Source organism: Cyclopterus lumpus, chromosome 5 (genome assembly GCF_009769545.1).
Source record: "Cyclopterus lumpus isolate fCycLum1 chromosome 5, fCycLum1.pri, whole genome shotgun sequence".
NCBI classification, from domain to species: domain Eukaryota; kingdom Metazoa; phylum Chordata; class Actinopteri; order Perciformes; family Cyclopteridae; genus Cyclopterus; species Cyclopterus lumpus.
The window spans coordinates 13,911,528-13,933,226 of record NC_046970.1 but is presented as its reverse complement, the minus strand read 5'-3'; the positions used below and the strand labels follow the sequence as shown (position 1 = coordinate 13,933,226).

Here is a 21,699-nt window from a genome sequence, read left to right as displayed (position 1 = left end):
TCTTCAATAAAAACGAGGGCTATATGCGACTTTATTGGCATCTCATTTCAAATTGCTACGAGTCAAAGAACAAAAAGTAAATATTTGGGACATTGTACTCACAGCACTTCGAGGACAACAAAGTCAGGATTATCGTCTGTATGACCTCTTTAATATCTGAGGCACCTGATTCAGGACTAGTGATTATATAACTCTGTTTACAATGCTTGGCAAAGGAACTCTGCTGATGTTCACAAGGAGGACGTTGTGGAGTCCACCACCTCTCGTCCATTACACACTGTTGGAACAACATTGGAGTCTGATGCTGCAAAACATTTTAAAAAATGAAGTAATTTTTTATTAAACAATATAGCTCCATAATATAACATATTCCACATACAGTACCCCTGCTAATCTCTTCTCAGTGAGCTACTCTACTGCTTACAGATGGAACCGCATTATGTTAAAATTGTCCGTAGGTGTGAATGTGAGTGTGAATGGTTGTCTGTCTCTATATGAGTTGGCGACCTGTCCAGGGTGAACCCCGCCTTCGCCCAATGACAGCTGGGATCGGCTCTAGTGCCCCGCAACTCTAAATAGGATAAGCGGTTTGGATAATGAATGGATCGATAGAAGTAATGAATTATATAAAATTAAGTGATTTAGTAGTTTGGTGTGTTCATAATTATTCTGCAACATTGGGTTTGACCTTTGTTTTGATTTATAGAAATAACAGAAACATTCAGTATTTTATCTGGTGGAAATGTCCCATCTGTTTGTTTAATGGAACAAAAGAGGCACGGAGAAACGGTTCATCCTTTCTGGTTTGCCTGATCTGAACCATGCATGATTTCTAAAAAGGTACAGAGAATACGGCTAGTGTTAGAGGTTTGACAGGAATATGGCAGAAATACTGAAGTAGTTGTGAATAATGTTATAACGTCACACTTCAGTTTAGTTTTGAGTAATGTATTGCTGTTTTTGGCAATGAGCTTAGCAATAGCTGCAACAATGCCGTTGTGCATCAGTTGGTACCTTGAGAGAAACTGGAGCCTGGGCCAGTGGTGACGCTGAAGCGGGTGGTGGCCACTCTGAGAGTGCTGACATTCTTCTGCGGCTGGAACAGGATGATGTGGACCTTTGGAGCGAAGAGGCAGCCCAACACCACCGACCCACTCAGACTGACAGAGATGCACATGGTGGTTGTTTGCACCTGGGAAACGAAAGAGAGATGAGAATTTCACAGATAGTACTCAGTGATACTAAGTAATGTGTGTTTGATTTTATGTAACAGAAAAGTACTCATACATGTTTAGTTTGGCAAAATTATGAGCTAATTCTTATATACCACCAACATATTTTTATAGATATGTCTTTGGGTAACTCAAGTGTTTGTTTATCCATAAAGCAGATCAGGCTGTGGCAAGGAAAAGGTTCAAAATAACCAGAACGTGTTAAATTAACTCTACTGGTTTCATACACGCATTGGGATCAGGTTGAGGGCCATTTTGCTCTACACAAATATTATTTTTTATTAGTAAGGGGCTCAGTAGTCAGAAAAGAAATGACTAAGACATCTTTGTGTTTCAGAATAAAAGCCAGGTGCAACAGAGGAGGAAGGAGCAGACTGCTGGAATTACGAAAGAGAGGTGTTGAACGATCTTCTTATTTTCCTGTCAATCAACTGCTTAACTTTCCCCCCTTCATCCCCTCACCCGCCCACATCTTGCCATGTGTCATTGGTCTGCTCCTTTATTTCCAATCTCAGCACAGCTTTTTTTCTTTTTTTCTTGGATAACAGGATACAGACCAGCATCATGTGGCGTGTAGCAGGTGCATCCTTCACCAGGCACAGCAGGTGTCTATTTTCACCCTGAATCTTAATGTTAGTATTACAATAATGTGGGCACCAAGTATTGCACTGTGCACACTGTATACACACCCTTTAGTTTAGGCAGGCATGTAAGTGACACAAAGCCAGTTTATCAAATTTGTATTTAATGAATATTGTTTCATTACCTTATATAAATGTGTTTCAGTTTCTTACTCTCTTACACATACATAATTACTAGTTACTGTAATCAACAATTGATAATACATTATATGAAGATAGGGACTAACTGATATCTATAGATACTTATTTAATATGTATATAGTTGATCAATTGGTTTGCAACGTAGTAGTCACCGACTGAAAGTCATAGTGAACAAGTAAATATGGAACAACTACATTCCTGGATGTATCTCTGTATCTTGACATGTATTGGAGGTTGCCATGTGCAATGAATTCAACATTACAATTCACCTCATGTCACCTCTGAAATACAGTGCACACACTGATGCGCTCAGGTCCTGGGTTGAGATGTAAATTTCCCAAAATCAACAATTAACACTTTTTATTTACTATCTATCTGTACTGTATATTAGATAAGTGGAATAATGGTAATATACAAAGGAAACGTGACAGTTTACACTTGATAATCTAAGCATCAGACTCCTTTTAATTCAGAAATAGTTTTGAATTAAAAAAAAGGGGACAGTACTGCACAGGAGTAACCTGTGAAGTGGTTTTAATAATTCACAAGATGTTGCTTTGGAAGAGCAGAGGACAAGGAATCTGCCTTTTCAGTAATATTTCTCGAGATGTCATCTGCTCGAGCGTGGAGAACAGGATGCAGAGCATAGCTACTATGGTTTCTGCTTGTTCCTTATTTCGCGGATACAGCGCTGTTGCTTCAGATATAAATAATATCTGCTGTTTTCAGGTAGCTTTATTCCTCCAGAGAACCTCACAGTGGCTATGAGATGTCTCCTTTTATTAGGCTTTGTGCTGTACCTTTATTGAAAAGCTTTATCTGACAGCTACAAGCCAGCCTTGGTAGGTTGACATGGAAGTTGAATTGATAAAACCCACAAGTCATTTACTGATTGAAACCAGAGTGGTATTTGTTATAATGATGTTAATGAGCATATGTATTGTAAAAATAAAACAACTTGTCTAGATAATGTACCGCTGTAATTGTATTTCCTCCACTAATGCTACGTTGCTAGACTTATTCCTTTATATTCTGTATAGAGGGACCTCTTGGTTTAACTCCTTTGTTTAACACCATGAGAGATACTCGCACTAACAAAAAATACTCAATACTAAGTCAAAGATTACCTCAAGGAGATTGAAAATTAATTAAGGAAAGGTTGGTTTCTTTAGTCACATCAACAGATCGATCTGTTAATATGACAGGCAGCGGTTGTGAAGGCAATCCTTTTCTGTATTTTAGTACCATCTGTAAGCCTTCAGTGTTTTTGTAGGAGGGCTGTGTGTTTAATCGGTTGTGTTTACTGCTGAGATGAGATGACCAGCCCTGGCATGTGAGGAGAGCCCTCTCCCTCAGGGTGCATAGAACATCTTCAATAATTCATATGTTAATCAAATATGTTTTTCATGGCTCTGTAGTATTTAGTTTACTTTAACATTTCATGACAGACCACAATCAAATCCGTATTTGTTATTCAGCTGGAGATTTGCATCAGAAGTGGTGTAAAACTAGGAGAACACCAGCAATATGTCTCTCACAGTGAAAAACTAGAGACACTGTGCCAAGTCAGCTTCAGTTGCTTCAGTAATTATTTATCGGTCAAAGGGGAGCTCTGCGTCTAACTGATGAGCCCGTTCTGGCTGTGAATTGCTCCCGTTGCCTAGAGGGCCCGGAGGAAGGGTTCCTCTGAGCCTCACTGGAGTCCCAGGACAGAGGGCACAGCTGGGACTCAGCATCCCAGTCTTTCACACTCCATTCCACACAGCTACGCACAGGGACACACAGGGACGTTCAGTCCTCATGATCTTAAGTTCCTGCACCATGTTTCTGCAGAGGCAGATGTGTCAGGGGATTTCTCTGCCTATTTCTCCCTTCTGCTTCTCTCTCGATGCACGCTGTTGAGATCCCAGAGGAATGAAAGCCCACGACTCAGGCCACCCTTTTCTCTGAAATTCCATCAATTCACTATACAGTATATTACTGTGTCTACAGATCACCATCAGCATTCATTCAGCACACATCTATCTATCTATCTATCTATCTATCTATCTATCTATCTATCTATCTATCTATCTATCTATCTATCTATCTATCTATTGTTTTATTCCTCATACGTAAGTCAGTGTGGATTGGCACTGGGGAAGATTGACCTTTACATTTATGAGAGGCATTGTTGTGGGTGGAGTAGTGTCAAATTTAAGTTTAGTTGCAGAAATGCTAGGAATGAAGAGATCTGTCATCCCTCCATTTCACTTGTTAATTGTAACCAAAGTTTGACTGTTTATGTGTCTTTGTTCCTAGTAAACCGAGAATACGTGTTGTAAAAACACTGCGTAAATGATACCATCACTAGAGCAGGGTTGTTGTTGTGCGAAGACTAAGACATTTGGCGGGCAGTTAAACTTCTCCATTACTTGAGCATCCATATTTTATAATTTACTCTCACTTCATTAATATTTAAATTTTAAAGGTAAAATAAGGCTGTTCAAGTTGCTATCTGGGCAGCACCTGACAATCTTTACTTATGAATTATTAAAGCAATGCAGTAATAGAAAATATATATTTTTAAGAGCCACGGGCAACACAGACGGCTGACTGCTAAATCAATACTAGCTGACAGTTTTTGATTTCATGCATATAAAATCAAATTCAACACCAGAAGAAGTCATTACCTGCGAGAATATAGTCTACTCAGATTGAGAACCTAAAGCTATCTGAACAGAAAATGTTGAACAAATCCCTACAACATGTATTTCATCTCAAATTTTGGAAAGAACAAATTAACATTTCATTGATATAAGAAACATGTGTTGTGATTATTATGTGCTCATTCATGAAACAGGTACAACTTAACTCACCCTGTAGTCACTGGCAGTAACGTAGAAAATAGGCTGGAAAGCCAGCCAGATGATGCAGGTGGTGTACATGGTGAACCCAATGAACTTGGCCTCATTGAAATTCTCGGGGCATTTGCGGGTCTTGAAGGCGTAGACCGTGCAGAGGATAATGAGGATGCAGTTGTAGGTGAGTGACATGAGCATGCTGGAGTCCTTGCTGTTACACTTGAGGGTGACCACGTCTCTCCTCTCGGGGCTCACTTCCTTTCTCACCCCTGGGGTCTCCACCAGCAACCAGACCACCACCACCACCAGTTGGCAGGAGATCAGAGCACCACAGATGGCAACCTGGGAGGCCGGGCTGATGAATCGAGGCCGCTGTGCTCCATCCTTCACCCCGCTGAAGATCCGAGCGATGCGATTGGTCTTGGTTAAGAGGGCTGAGTAGCACACAGCAAATGAGGTTCCTAAGCTTAGCCGACGCAGTGTACAAACTGCCGTAGACGGTTTGGCAATGTAGATGAAGGTCATGCTATAACACATCAACACTCCCAGCAGCAGAATGTAGGAGAGCTCACGGCCACTGGCCTTCACCACGGGTGTCTCATTGTGTTTAAGGAAGAGGCCAATGACAAAGAGCGTACACATCATCCCGAGAAAGGAAATGGTGACGGGTCCAATGGCCCAGGCATCTTCCCAGTGGATGTACTCCTCAGGCAGATCATAACAGCCTGTCAGGTTGGCCAGGGGCCACTGTCCAAAGCTGCAGTCAGCACAGGTGAACTCATTCTGCAAATACTGGTGGGGCTGACACGGGATACAGATCCAGCAGCACACATCTCCAGGCTGCATACTCTTCACTTCATTCTTCCTGCAGGGGTCACTACACTGGGAGGTTGGGGGAACCTGCCCAGCCCAGGGGATCTGGGTGGTGTTCAGGGTCAAGCTTTGAGCCCAGTAGCCGACATTACGGTAGACATAACGCCCATCTTCTTTGTGGTAGTGAAAAATATTGTAACGGCCAAGGCTGTCCCCGAAGGCATCAAAGCGGACTACATTCTCTGTGTCTGGTGGACGAAACGGCGCTGAAGGTGAAGAGAAAACAAGAGATTGTTAAAAGATAACATGTATGACAAGGGGGTATGGCAAGTGCAACTACAATATAAAAACTGTTAAAACTAAAGCAGAAATACCTACATTTGTTCATTTGTGACCATAGAAATAGAATCGGATTAGAACAGAGATTCAAATATTTTACGGTTATTTGACTCATTTAATGGAGAAAAGTGATTGCTGTTTACACACATACATTTGGCCATAAAGTTTTGTCTCAGTTCGCCGTGAAGAGAGCAGTCATCCTTCCTCCAGTGAAGGATGGCTAGGTAGCTACCAGGGTTACAGAGAGTTAAGCAGAGGTACCGATAGACCCAGCTGCCCACTAACCAGCGCTGTGATGCTAATCTTCTGAAACCAGTGTAGCATTAAAGAATGGCGGAATTAGCGAGCCCGCTAATTAGCCTGTAGATTAGCCGGCTTGCTAGCTAGCTAGCTTGTTAATTCCAACATCTGCTTTTTGCAACCAGAAGGGACACGAGAGGGTGGAACTAAACTACAACCAAATGCCTACAAGACATATTTAGGTGACCAAAAAGGTTATAATTAACTTTCATGAACTGAAAACACATTGTGAAGACATGGACAACTCCCAGATACGACAACTCTGTGCTAGCAACCTGTCAATCACAAGGTAGCCAAGCACTAAAGCATAATCTGCTTTATTGCCTGATTTAGTTTAAATGGGATCATAATTTACTAAATGAACATCATGCTGTATTGAAGAAGACTTGAACTAGCGATTGAGACCATATACTCATGTTTACCATGTTAATGAGACAAGTGAGAAGTAGAATCATTTTCTCATAGACTTCTATTCAAATAGACTTATTTTAGTAGTTAGTAGTCGCTCCCTTATGGTTGGTAGAAAGAAAGTTTAAGGCACTTCTGCATCAGCTTCCCTTTTCGGACCTGAATGTTGCCGCCTGGTTGTAATGTCAACGGTACAAAAATAGCCACCGCTCTGACAATATATACATGTACGATATATAATATTTCATATATTATTATATATAATTATGCAGTCATTACATTATGTCCTATCTTATTATGTGTCTCAGCTGACATTTTATCTGTCCTTAAAATCAAGGCTGAAATAAATCAATTTTCATAATGTTCACCTTATGTTATTTAATTGAAATAATCTTTGTTTAAAAAAAACTGTGCAATTGCTCTTTAGGATATAGTGTCAAAAGGGCTGCAACTAACAATTATTTTAATGATTGCTTAATGTACTGATCACTTTCTCAATGGATTGATTAATAATGTTGTCCATCAAATTTTAGAGAACAGAAAAATGTGCACGATAATTTCTCACAATCCAATGTGACATTCAAATTTAATATAAGTGGAAAAAACAAAAATATAAAATCCTGAATTTTGAATTTTGATAAGCAATGTCTTCCTACCATTTTTAGTTTAAAGAATGACGAGTTGACGAGTTGAGTTGCTATTTATTTTCTTGGCAATCAACTAATTGTGTAATTGAGCTTTAATAATATTTGCACTATTTAATTATAAATGTAAAAATAATTAAACAGTATACATTCAACAGCCACTACGTTATATATTATACAATATTATGATTTTGCAGCACTATAATCAATATAAAATCTCTAATCTCTAATGAGTGGTCCACTTTTTCCCGTGTGTTTTTGCTTTACGGTCTTGTAATGCCTGCAGCACTCATTTTAGGCCTCCTCTAATTTTAAGTCTGTGGATAGCAAAATCCTTGTGTTTTTTCACATATTGGAAAGTACAGAAAATCACAGCTTGATAAGACCAGTCTGGTCGACCTCCATCTCCCATCAATGAAATTGTCATTTATTGCCATAAATAAAACATTCTAAAATGAAAAGCATTGCATTGTTGGGTCTGTCATTTGTGATGCGTAAGTGTGTTGATGCAAATACTGGTATATGTTTTATTAGCAGTTTTTGCAGAGACAAGCAGAAAACAAGTAATGCTTGCGTGAACTGTATCTGCAGCGTTCAAATTGAAGAGCCCACTTTCTAGTCACACATTGTCAAGATCCATAAAAAAAATTCTTGCAAGCAAAACACTAAGAAAACAGTTTCATCTTTGCAAATTAAATTATTACAGAGCTTATCTGCAGCTGCTGTGTACAAACATGTAGAATTACTCTTGCACTAATTCAATATTGTATATGAATTTGTGCAATTAATTTAAATTGAAACAACCTAATTTATTAGCAAGAGTTGGCCTACACTTGGAGAAATTAAACTATATTATGTTTAGGTGACAGAAGAAAAATTATGTTAAACAACACTATAGAAATACGATAGTTCATTAAGATTTTACTCACCCTCAAACTTGACCTTTAGAATGTAGTCCCTGTAAAACTTTCTGCCGTTGCCAGGTTTAAGAGCCTCACACACGTTGGTGGAGTTGGGGCATAATGCCTGCCTCATGTTATGTAATGCAGCAGCCATTGCATAGACAGCATTCACTACAAACATGATCTTGGATTCTGGCTGAAACTGAGCCTCGCGCAGTGAGTGCTTCCCACAGCCCAGATCATGGAGGCTACATTGGAAATGGTTTTCCCAATACTCTTTGAACCAGGGATTCCTGGTGTTGTTGTACGGGTGCAAGGCAGTGAAGTAGTCATTGAACTGGGGGATCGGATAGGAAGCTAGTTCGATGGTGAACGCTCCGTCGGCCACAGCCTCACTGCCTCTCACCACACTTTCCTGCGCTCCCCAACCGTCACTGGCCACCCAGGTGAAGGTGACATTCATGCGGTTGGCTGCCACCAGCAGCTCGCGGGCATCTTCGCTGCGCGTGAACAGGATGACCACCTTGGCGTTGGACTTCTGCTGCAGGGAGCGGATCACGTTCTCGTAACTCCAGCGGCTCATGGAGCGGCTCACCTTGGCGGAAGTGGCAATGCAGATCTGGCGGGCCCGAGCCTCCTGCTGGAAGGCGTCAATGCCAGTCTCACCATAGTCCCCTTCTGATGCCACCGTCGATACATACGTCCAGTTGAAGTACCGCAGGATCTCTGCCATGGCCTTGGCCTGGTAGAAGTCAGGGGGCACGGTGCGGGCAAAGTAGTCATAGCGGGTCTTGTCGCTGAGTTTGGCACTGGTGGAGGCATAGCTGATCTGAGGGATCTGGAAGAGTCGCAACAGGTTGGCCACCTGGAATAAGCGAAAGACACAATGATGATGTTTGAATCTGTCCTCACACAATATCAATAAACTATCAAGGGTGCTGTAAGTAATAATATGCATACCATTATGAAAGCTGAAAACTGGCAATTACCCACAGAAAACATAAACCTGCCAACTATGGAATTCTTTTAATTGCTTATTATTATATAAATTAATTTAAAAAATAGTTTTTCCCCTGCAGATGCAATTAGTCTCACCCCATTCAGTCTCATAATTTCTTCACTGGATCCCTCCTGGGTCTTCTCCTGCTGACTGAATGAGGGATTCTGCATTTAACAATTGTTGGGATTGCCTGTTTACCATCATTTTTTGCTGAACTGTAATGTGGACAGCAATGTTTACCAAAAGAGTTGATACAATTTTACTGTGGTATGAAAATGAACAGATTTGCTTTAGAGAGGAGAGAGAAGTGGCAGGGAGAGTCAGAGAGGGGTTGCGGGCAGGGATTTGGAAGTGAGAGGAAGTCAAAGTATCAAAGAATCTTGAAACTTTGCGTTTTCTGTGTAATCGGTTTAGTCAGTGTCGTGACACCGTGCATAGTGTGCAGAAGCAGATTTTGCTTCAGGCATTTCAGTGGACGCCTGAGGGTGAGCTGGTCTGATCACTCAAAAAACCAACCTAAATGTGGTTGACTTTAATGTCAGCTCTCACACCAGCACATTCATGGCCCAGGATCTTGAATGCTAATGAATCATTTCTGAGAAAATAAAAAAAGGAATTTCACATTCAAATGCATCCACTCTGAGTTTAATTCAGCAGTCTTATATTTTCTTATATTTCATATATTTTGGGGAATCATATAAAGGCATCCTCACATTTTCTGGAACCATTCTTGGAACTTGGATATAAGTGTAAGACGATATGATTATACCTCACTTGTATGATCTATAGTGTGTCTGAAATTGCAGGTGTATTGTCACAAAAACTGCTAAATTACTTTATTTAAAGGGAGTGCTGTCTAACAACTAACATTATTCAAATACAAACCAAATGCACCAGGTAAATGACAGGTCAAGTCAAACAGGTGAAACAGACACTTCATTAATTAGTAGTATCTTCACTAAAAAAGAGGGCAGCACACTGAGACATCACAATAAAGCGTGTGTGATGGGCCTTGATGGATATTAATCATGCAATCTGTTTTATTCTGCAGCATCAGAGAGATGAATACTAAATGAGCCAATGACATTGATTTCTGGATCACTAGATTTATTGGAATTAATGAGGACTTTTCACAGAAAAATGAAATGCAACTGCACAATCAAACGCGACTGGACTCGATCTTTTACTACCACCCAAACAATGTAATACCGAGAAAATGTTGAACGAAATGACCAGTTCAACATAAGAGATATTGCTTACTCGCCTGTGGCGTAGCAACTGAAAGACGAAATGGAAATCTACATTGTTGAAACATGAGTGAGCATTTAATATCAGTTTAAAAGTTGCCTTCCCCTGAGATTTCCAGGTCAGCTAGAGAAGTCCTAATTATGCAGTCGGGCTAATAATCACATTTCTACATAAAACTGCCCTCTTTTCTTAAACCTCCTTGACTGCTTTTCTCAACATGTGGTGAAACAGCTGGCCACAGCAAACTCACTCTCTTAGGAAGAATTCAGAATGTGATCTAAAGTGGCAAGTGACACATAAACACTATATGCTAAATCAATTTCACATCACTCAATTCTTTGTATTAAAAAGTGCTAAACTAATTTCCAGTCTGATAAATTATATATATATATATATATATATATATATATATATATATATATATATATATATATATATAACAACAAATATATATATATATATATATATATATATATATATATAAAATACATTTTTTTCTTTATAATTCCCTCTGATTGCATGTGGATACTTTACATACTAAAATATGTTTAAAATTGTCCAAGTCTTATTGTGTGAACTTTGAGTGAACTGACCTAGTCTTTGCTTACAATCCCCACAAATAAATCACACAATTCAACAACTTTCACTAGATACTAGAATGGATGAGAAAAAAGGGTAAAAAGAGAAATCCCTGACCACAGAATTCATTATATCATCATATACTGCTCAAAATGTTTTCTTTAATTTCTCAGCTGTCTTCAATTTATGTTCAGAAAACATAAAGTATTATGTTTTAGGAGCTTTGCCGAGTTAGGATAAAAGTCAGAGTTAAACACAGTTAATGAGAGATACCTTTCCATTTTAACAATACATACTGTGTTACAAGCATTCAATCCATTACTTAGTAAAAGTACAAAAGTATCAGCATCAAAATATGCTTAAAATACCAAAAATAAAGTATTCATAATGCAGAATGGCCCATTTCAGAATAATATATATTATATTATAATGTTGCAGCCAGTAACGGTACTTTATATACTGCTGCGTAGTTTAATCTATAATGATACGTCACCATTTATGTTTAATAATCTGAATCTGCAGACTTAATTTATCATACATCTAGTGGAGTAATACGCAGATGTGGAGGAGAAGAAGTATGAAGTGACATTACATGGAAATACTCAAGTAAAGCTACCTCAACATTGTAATTAAGTACAGTACTTTAATAATTGCATTTAGTTATATTCCACCACTGGAAACCAGCTGTTAGAATATCATCTTAAAAGATAGTTAGAAACATGTGCTAACACACAACCAGATCTGGTAGAGATCATTTAAAGCCTGATAAATCTGCTTGAAAGGATGATTTATTAGATGCTGACTAAACAGTGAGAGGTTTTAAATAAGTTAACACAACTTCATGAAATTGCTGTGGTTGACATTTTGTTCACTTTAAGGAGGGCAGACACATGGTTGCCGTTGTTTTAACACAAAGGCACATCGGAAAGGCTGAGAGGGCTCCTGTAGGGAAGATACAAGAGGTTCTGGTGGGATTGAATCCAGGCCAGTAGACTACATGTTTTTCTTGAGCTGAAGGATTTAACCATCTCAGGGTGTTAAGTTTTTCTCCACAAAGAAGGCACAGAACACATGTACTGCAGGTGCATAAACATATTGGCAGATGTACATGTAAGTTTAGGTCCTACTTAGAATGAAACATTCAAAGCAGAAAGACTAGACAACTGGAATTGGCAAAGTGGTGTTTTTATGATAATTCTTTTCAACACAGGTACAAAAGTGATTTTTAAAAAAAGAGCACATTTTGCTGAAATTGGGGCTAGCAGTAGTAAATGAGTAATTGCTCTTCAGGGTATTAAAGGGACCTGAATGCCAGTTTAGTAATCCACTTATATGTGGTTTATGGAGGTTATAAAGCACAATGCCAGACATGTCACCAATACAATGGGCTTATTGGAAATTATTCTGAGGCGCACATGGCTTATATGAAAAGCCAAGACCCTGCTACCTGCCAAAGCCTGTGACTGACACATTGTGAGTGTCGGTACATTTAGTAGAATATAGGAGTCAGATATGAAGATATGGATTCAATGACCAAAACCGTGACCATGTTCTTCTTTTCCACCACTCATGATCATATATGATCTATGTTATTTGCATATTGTTTGCCATGGTGGAAGGATGCACCTTTACCCAGGGAACCTCTGTTAATAGTTGCAACTGCACAAGGATCCTCACTCAAGAATCGCAACTGTAACGGGATCAAAGGAACACAAACGTCTTGGAGCTTAAGATACTAATATTAAGAAGAGCTTGAGGAATAAATCGTATGACACCAGAAAAACTGAGCCAAAATAGGGAGAGGTGTGCAATCCTTTAGTTAAGGGCTCCTGTGGCAAGTTTATGTCCTGCAAACATTGCCATTCTGCAATTTGCACTCAAAGGGTATCGTGTCTTCTGCCTACAGCTGCAGGTTTTAAGGTGACTGTGAGAATATGTGTATTGATTTGCAAACTTCATTGCAACATAAATCAGTTTGTGTGCACAGCAAGTGGTCAAACATGTAGACAGACCTGCATGTGCATCATTGTCTCTGCTGTTACTCTGCAGTGAATGAATGTATACATGCATGTATAAAGAGGGAGGCAGCCTGTAGAAACTTTAGTTATCTAGTTAATTTAGTAATCGTAAGTCAATTTTGTTATTTCACCAGCTGACAGTCAATGTCTTACATTATCAGTTACTACAAAAGGCATTCATATGACATGCATGTTGTAGTTATTAATTAATTCCCTCCATTTGTGACCCGTAAAATCTAAGAATTTAGTAAGATGGTTTGGTGTCAGTTACATACTGATTTATGTATAAGAACAAATCTTAGTTTGAGTACTTTTGTTTATTTATTTAATCTCTACAGTACTCAAAATAACTAAACAGTAAGCCTTTTTTGGTCTTTCTCATTACAAAGGAAGGACAAAGGAGCTTTACAGATATAGAATTAACCTTAAGGGGATTCTGAAAATATCATTCCACCCTGTAAGAATGGTTGATTATTGATTCCCTCTAGAAAGACGAAATTGCACGTGAATTTAAAAAAGCCACGGTATTGCTTACAGTCTCACACATCTAGCTATAGGGATCATTCCGCATGAGCCAGCACCTTATTTAATTAAGACGATTAAGAAGTGGACTAGTGTGGCTTTGCCCGGGAGGGTCTGTTACTGAGCAGATTACTGTGAAAATGATTTCCTTTCAAGCTATGAGAGCATACAGGACCTGGTTGCTGCATTTGACACCGAAATACAGAGTAACAGGATGTTCTTTTCAGCTGTCGTATACTGTTTTTCAGACATATACCCCCAAGTCACCAGCCAACAAATTTGGACGACTGCCCATGTGAAATGTCAAAATACAATTGTATAACACCAAATGGAAGCTATTTATATGTCGAAAAAACTTGATAAGAGTCCATACATTTGTATATCTCAAGAGAATTACCAACACAGGGTTTTAGTTTATATAAATATGTTGCTTTTAAGAATACCACCGATGTACAGTTGATTAAAAGTGAAATAGAAATGCACTGTTAAATGATAAGATGTATTAAAGAGAAACAAATGTATTATGGAATTTGAGGAATAGTTATGAGGCAATAGTCAATTAACAGAGCTAGAGATATATAGGAGCACAGAAAGTATAAGAGAGTAAGAGAGTGTCTTGGTCCAGGAAATATCAGGCCTACTTTGTTGGAATGTCATGTTTTTTTCTACATGAAATGCCCATCTGCTCCTCCCAGAAGACTGTCTCAGTATGCTTCCACAGCAATAACACTGTATTCCCGGAGCAGCAGTCCTTAGCTCCACTCAGTATCACACATGCAGCACCCTGAAACTCACATGCAAACACATCCATGAACAGCGGACATGCATGTACATAGAGCGCATGCATAGTGTATACTGTATACGCACTGGATCATTATAAGTTTATTCCTTCTGATTTTGTTGCTTGGCAACAGCTTTAACATACCTAAAGCAAGGGTGTTTTTTGATCAGATCCTGCTCCCTCGTCCTGTTGAATATTATGAATCTCCTTTATGCTGCAGTAGTCTTTCAAAGCCAAGCCATGCAACCATTCAGTGTATACTACATTTTAGGCAATGGCTGCGCTTCCATTAATTTACAATGTTAGTAACTGAGCATTGACTGTTGCCTGCTTCCATTCATTTAATGTATTTCTCTGTGACTGTGTACTGTCTATCATGTCTTTACAATACATTCTCTTCTGGTAAACAAACATCACAGAGTTCAGTGCGATTCATCAAGAAACTTGTGTAATGTAATCTTGTTAATAACCTGTTAAACCTGGTAACATGTTTCAGGCCAACTAAAAAGCCACAAATGCAATTAACCAAATTGGGGTTTAGCTGAATTAACAGGGTGGTGCTGTTCACATCTGATGTCTGTGGAGTGGTCATGATATGTATTTCAACTGCACAAATGGTGGGTTAACTGCCAAAGCACTGAATAATCCAATCACATTTAAATTATTTAGGAAATTTCAGGAGCACATTCTTTACCTTTACCCATGAATAATTTTCACTGGATGGCTTTACTGATACATTTCATCAGTATTGTTCTCTCTGGCATGGCTTTTGTCATGTGTATGTATGTTTAAATTCTTTGTATGACTCATGTGTGCTTCAGAGATTGGCACTATCTACCTACAAATGAAGACAATTCTATAAATAGGGTTGTTGGTGGGGGATAAAAAATGAGATTCTTGAGCTTGCTGAAAGGCCATAAATGTACCTTATTATTCTGCTCACAGGGTTTAGTCTGCAAATGTCAAGCAATTGTGTTCATATTATAATTCCATCCATCCATCCATTTTCAATACCGCTTATCCTCATTAGGGTCGCGGGGGCGCTGGAGCCTATCCCAGCTGACATAGGGCGAAGGCAGGGGACACCCTGGACAGGCCGCCAGTCCATCGAGGGCACATGTAGGGACATACAACCATTCACTCTCACATTCACACCTATGGGCAATTTAGAGATCAATTAACCTGCAGCATGTCTTTGGACTGTGGGAGGAAGCCGGAGAGCCCGGAGAGAACCCACGCTGCCACGGGGATAACATGCAAACTCCACACAGAAGGACTGCTCCGACCGGGAATTGAACCCGCGGCCCTCTTGCTGTGAGGCGACAGTGCTAGCCACTACACCACCATGGAGCCCTCATATTATAATTGATATCTTAAAATCCCAGCATGCATCCTTGTATGTGTCGACACCTGTCTCATCAGTAAAAATGACCAGATTTCAGAAAGTCAGCTAAAATATTCAAATGTATTCACAAAGGTATCATCATTAAACAATAAGAGCTTTCATTCCTGGAGCCAGGTTTCAATTCTTTACAGTGATTTCTGTGCGCTGCTCTGAAAAATTGAATCCAGAAGTGTCCTATATCTGTGTTTCATGCCTAAAAATAGTTTTTTCGTGAGTGTTTAAGATTTTGACATTCCAGAGGTGTTGTTCTTCCAATGCGCCCTGGCGAATATCATGTTTCTCCTGGGGAAAGCTCTCTTACCAGTGAGTCATATTTAGCAGCACAGCCCTGCTGTCGAGGTAGCAAAAGTGGAGTGCCTTCCATGTATTCGTTAGAAGCCGGCCCCGAGGTGTGATGTTCCTGGACTGTTATTGTGGAATATCATACATCTCTGATTAACCCACACCTTTAGGACAATGAGAAGAAATAAGGCTAACGGTCCCTCTATAAAGCAGCTCGATCCATAAAAGTGCATACATTTGATGCAGGCTGACAGTGTTTTGAAGACTGTTTATAATCAAAGCTTACTTTCAGTCTTTAACAACACCACATGAATATATTGTACTGTAGGTTAACATGCATCTTATCAGTGCTGCAGCTCTTCACAAATGAATAAAAATGCTGAATGTACTGAACATGTAATCACAAGGTCATTGCGCTCGTTACACTGATCGCCTGCTGTTTGGAAAGACCACAGGGAAGATGTTCAAGGCTAAACATTTGAATGATATGAATATTTCGACGAGTAGATTCATTTAAACTGTCCAGATGGCAACACAGACTTCACTGTGACTGTTTAAGATACATCCTTTGATTGTCTAATGGTGTGTTATGACTCACTCTATCTCTTTCCCCCCATGATCATATCTGCCTGTCAATGTTTCAATGTTTCTGTGAAATATGATCTCTCATTCAATCCCTCTACATCCTCTGTGTGCTGGCACACCTCTGCCAAACTACCAGACAGTCCAGCAGCAACCACAGATGGGGAAGACAGGACTTTGCCTGTGAGAGCGTCATAGAACTTCGCCTCCACACTTAACTCAATCTGTGCCCATGTAACGCCAGCATGGCTCGTCCTACAAGCCAGATCCGCCCCCATATTTGCGATTGTCACACCACAACACCAGCGGCACAGCAACACGCTCCTTTTTTTTTGTGACAGATTTAGACAGCACTCAGCAATCTCACCACCTGTCAGTTCCCCATGTTCAACCATGTCGCCATGGCAACAAGGGTCTTTAAACTAACATTGTTAGTTTTTCTGTAAGTGCCTTGTCCCTAGGGTGAAAAACACACGTCTGACTTACCCGCCTGCCGCTCACACAGAAGGGCATGCATGGTACCCTTTCACACAGCCAGGCTGGTTCATTTAAAGGTCTGACTGGCGATAGATTATGCACAAACCAGGCAGAAACAAAGGACAGAAGCATTGTGTGGAGACGGTTTCTGCAGAGCAACAACCAGCGGCAACACAGAAATGCCACACATTCACATGCCCCAAATGCATATCTTAGTGTAGCATTACCCCCGAAAATGCAGATACACCTTGTATTCAAAGTGCACATCTCACATAGCAAATCTGTAAAACATCAAGAAGAATAGATGCGTGGCAAGGAAGTAATTCATTTTAAAAATCAAGAAAGTGATACGAAAAAAGCAAGTTATGAGCTAATTTACAGTGAAAGAGACTTTTGTTGACAGTTGTCTTCAATGATCAGCTGCTCACAAAAAAATCCAAGAGAAAGATCTCACAACCAAACTGCATTACAATAGAAGATTATTTATGGTGAGAAAGGGAAATGTGTCCTGTGGTGCGCTCCTACAGATGAAGAAGATTCAGTGAGAAGCTAGGGCAGACCTCAGACCTCAGGCTTGTAAAAGTACATCCATAAATAACCACAAGACAAGGGCACTCTCTGAGGAGCCCCTCTTGCAGGGTTTCACTAAAATTAAAGCTCATTTATCAAATCCTTTATTTCCAAACTGTCCTTTTCACCTGGAATCCCAATATAGGTGCTCTGAATCCTCCCTCTTACATAATTTCCCATGGGCTTTTTTTTTTTGTCAGCAGGGAGACCAACACATTTGTTTTACAGAAAAAAGAGATGTTTGCAAAATCTTGTAGTATTAAACCTACTTTATAGTACAGTAGCATTTAATCATTAAAAAGAAAGTAGATATAACATTTCGTTTTCAACACACTGCTTCAAACTTTCTCTACAGTTACTCTGAAAAGCATGGACAGGGTTTTCAAGTACCCACTTTTCCCTTCAAACATTTGTATGGCAGCAGATAGACAGTGAAGCAGCTATTCACTGTGATTCATTTATTGTTGGCATATCAGTGTTGACATGTCTACTGCTGACAACAGTTTTCTACGAATCATGACTAAAAAGTAGGGAAGGATGCCGCCGTTCATCCATTGTCCTGAAGTACCCACTTGAAGAGCTGCTAACAAGCAGATTGACAGTGGTTCCTACAGTATTATTTTATTTCTGGATGGGCAGAGGTGTGTTTCTGTCTTCAAACAAACCGATGTCTGGAACATGAGGCTGCGCGTCTCGAGTGAGGTGAGCCATACTCTTCATCCATGACGGCAGACACGGTTTTCTGCCTGACGGAGCCAGGATGACAAGTTTAACTTAATCATTTTAAGGCATGTATATTTGTGGGTATTTACCAAACTCAGTTCCATGTGATACACCTTCTCTTTTCATAATGACTTGAAATTACACTGATGTGGCAGCCATATCAAAGCTGAACATTTGGAGACCCAATTAGCAGAACCTTGAATCGCGTCAGCTTGAGGGAGGCGAAAGGAGCACTGCTGCTGAGAGTAATCATGCTGTCACTAGTCATCCTGTCTCGAGCACATCATCTGTAGCATGTCTGCCTTTGACAGGATCGCTGCCGAAGTGTGAATTACCAGGAAAGAGAAAGAGATCCTCTAAATTAGATCAGCCAAGCACATGGGCGTACAGGTAAACAGATCCTCCGTGCGTAACCGATACTCATTAAGTCCCTGTGTTAACATCTCGCAAGGGGTAATTGCACATGGTACTTAAGTCTAAATGGTCAGTTATATTACCATCCATCACACTCTCGCTCTTGCTTGTACTGCCTCCTCTCTCTGTCTCTCTCTCAGGCCGGCAGGAGCTGCTGATAGTTAAGTACACCTTTTGTAATCCACTATGAGCGACTGTGGCTCTTCCTTCATTAAGAGGATCGGCGGTTCGATCCCCGGCTCTGCTAGCCTGTGTCCTTGGGCATGGCCCTTAACCCCAAAATTGCTCTTGTAGCTGTGCCTACGGTCTGTGAATGTGTATGAATGTTAGTTAATCATGATGGGCAGGTGGCACCTTGTATTGTAGCTCCTGCCATCAGGGTATGAATGGGTGTGAATGGGTGAATGATGTCATGTAGTGTTAAAGCGCTGTGAGTGGTCGGAAGACTAGAAAAGAGCTATACAAGTACAGGACAATTTACCAATACTGTTCGACAAAATGTATGTTGCGTTTTAGCAACTAATTTCATGATATCAAACAAAGATGATCAAAATTATTCTATTTCAGATAGACAGACCCCATAAGTTCCTACCTGAATGGAGACATCACTGTAAGAGCCTCCTATGACCCCAGAGATAGCCAGAGGGACGTCATCATGGATAGCATAGGAGCCATCGGGGCACGTGTACTCACTGTCATCCACTTTAGTGAGGGAGGCCCTGACAAACTCCAGAGACTGCTCTAGAGCGTAGGTGTCCTTAGAGCAAGTGTCCAGTATATGAGCTCCCAGTTTGATCCCAGGCAGGATGCGCTCATTGTTGTTGATTTCATCTAGTGCCAGCAGCATGGCCTCCAGTCTCTGGATCCCTCTCTGAGCATTGATCTTCCCACAGTCCTCTACTCCCTCACCCTTCTGGTGCACAGGGAACAGGCCTCCAATCATCAAATCTCCTTCCAGTGTGATCTCCCTCTTGGAGTCAGTGTTATAACCTACCACAGGCAAACCCTGGGGAGCCTGGGCAAAGAGAGACACACATAAGCACAGCAGGCTGAGGTGGGACAGCCAGAAGGGTCGGGGCACAGGGCGCACCCCCAACACAGGGGATTTCCCCAATGACATAGCCCTGGTCAAAACTAGGTCAGCGTCCTGCTTGTGGTTTCTGGTCAGCGTCTAGTTGGATTTTGATAATGGCGGCTCTGAAGAAAAGAACAGTAAGGCGCAGCAGCACCAGATCTCAAAGCATCAATGTTTTTATTCTGATAGAGGCCATTTACAGCATCAGCCCCATCCTCTTCGTCTTCCTCTTCTTCAGAGTTTGTTGTTGTAGATTACAGCCTGCAGATCAAACAGAGAGAAAATCAGTCACAGCCTTTGAGGTGGAGTACAATGATCCCTTTGTCTCACACACATTGTGTCTGCCAGAAACGGACTCGTCCCATGGAAATATTTGACATCATCTGCATAAGTGAGTACATATTTGTTTCCTTTGATGCTTATTGATGATGGAGGTGATATGCAAGAGAGAACATATAAAGACAGGTCCTTATTTGTAGCCACCACAAGTGCTTCTTCTACACAACAGGCGTAAACAAATCAACAAGATGAGTTCACCATCATAGCAGTGTGTTTCATTTTGAAACCACCTTGCTCCTCCTGTTTCATTGTCTGACTGACCTCAAGTTGCTTCCCTTCTAAGGCAGATGATTGTACAACTCTTTTATAATCACATGTGCACACGCTCCTGTACACCGAAAGTATTCAGATATAACAAATCATGTCCCCAAGGATTGTTTGTCAAATCACATTAACTACTCACACAGTCTTACAAAAACATGCAACAAAAGCAAAAACTCCAGATAAAAGGAAACAAAGTATTGAAATTTATTTCAAGCATACAAATTAATTTGCAAAATATTTAATTTCTGTGATTTTATCTAGATCAACTAATTAATTAGATTATTTATTTTTGCGTGATACAACTTTAAAATAATATGAGAATTTCTCATTCCCAGCTAAAAAAAAAAAGTTAATAAATCAAATGTAATTCATTCTGAGTCATTTGGGGATTTCAGTGTTATTCGGAAAAAAGCTATGTCCTTGGATTATAAAGGCATTTTTTGTGTTATTTAACCTAATACTAATACAGAACTGATAGTGACAGGTCAGAGGTTAGGGTCAGCAAGATGGATTCCCTGGAGCTAGAAGAAAGCAGTGTAATGTCTGTGCAAGTTACTGCAAAACACAAATGAAACCGGATTGTAATTTAATGAGTAGTGAATCCATTCTGCAGTACAGGCAATTATTTAAAACCACTCCTTCACGTTTGATTACTTTAAGCCCACAAAAAACCCCAAAGCTGTTTTTATTAAATGTGTTTATTTATGCTTTCCTTCTAGAAAAGTAATTTGCCTGAAATAGTAGAATTTAGTATCAGGAAAGACTAAAGAGTTTGGGTAGTAGTAGACTGGAGCATACACATTCAAGGCGACAAACATACATTAGAAGAATCATACAAATCAGAGACTCACATTCACCTAATATTCCTAGGAACTAATTGAGCACTGGCTGGATAAACAAGGAGGCTGCATGTAGGCAGGGTTCACAAGTGTAGGTCATATAAGAGAAAAGTAGACCTAAAAGACCTCCTACACTCAGTAAAGTCATTAGTATGATAAATAAAATGTGCTTTCTCTAGTCACTCCAATTTGTCATAAATCTGGCATCAATATTGTGCAGAGCCGCATGTCAATTAAATGTTACGCCTCACACTGATGGAGTTTATGTATGGATTTTCAGAAGAAGAGACACAGGGTTTTTGTTCAGTCCTGGTGTCA

The 21,699-nt window shown here is 40.0% G+C and overlaps 1 protein-coding gene across 1 annotated transcript; it reads right to left on the bottom strand.

Moving 5' to 3' along the window:
* Positions 1-230: 230 nt before the first annotated feature.
* Positions 231-19,984, bottom strand: grm2a (glutamate receptor, metabotropic 2a). Its single transcript, XM_034533008.1, has 5 exons — positions 19,457-19,984; positions 8,291-9,128; positions 4,873-5,936; positions 1,015-1,192; positions 231-304 (listed from the first exon to the last, which is right to left on the bottom strand). Exons 1-5 carry the CDS (start codon positions 19,982-19,984, stop codon positions 231-233), a joined length of 2,682 nt encoding a protein of 893 aa, XP_034388899.1.
* Positions 19,985-21,699: the final 1,715 nt, after the last annotated feature.

Coding starts and splice junctions, on each gene's coding strand:
- grm2a (XM_034533008.1), bottom strand. CDS start 19,984: ATGTCATTGGGGAAATCCCCTGTGTTGGGGGTGCGCCCTGTGCCCCGA. Junction 9,129..19,456: donor ACAGTGATGTCTCCATTCAG/GTAGGAACTTAT, acceptor CGCTTATTCCAG/GTGGCCAACCTGTTGCGACT. Junction 1,193..4,872: donor TTACTGCCAGTGACTACAGG/GTGAGTTAAGTT, acceptor TTCGTTTCCCAG/GTGCAAACAACCACCATGTG.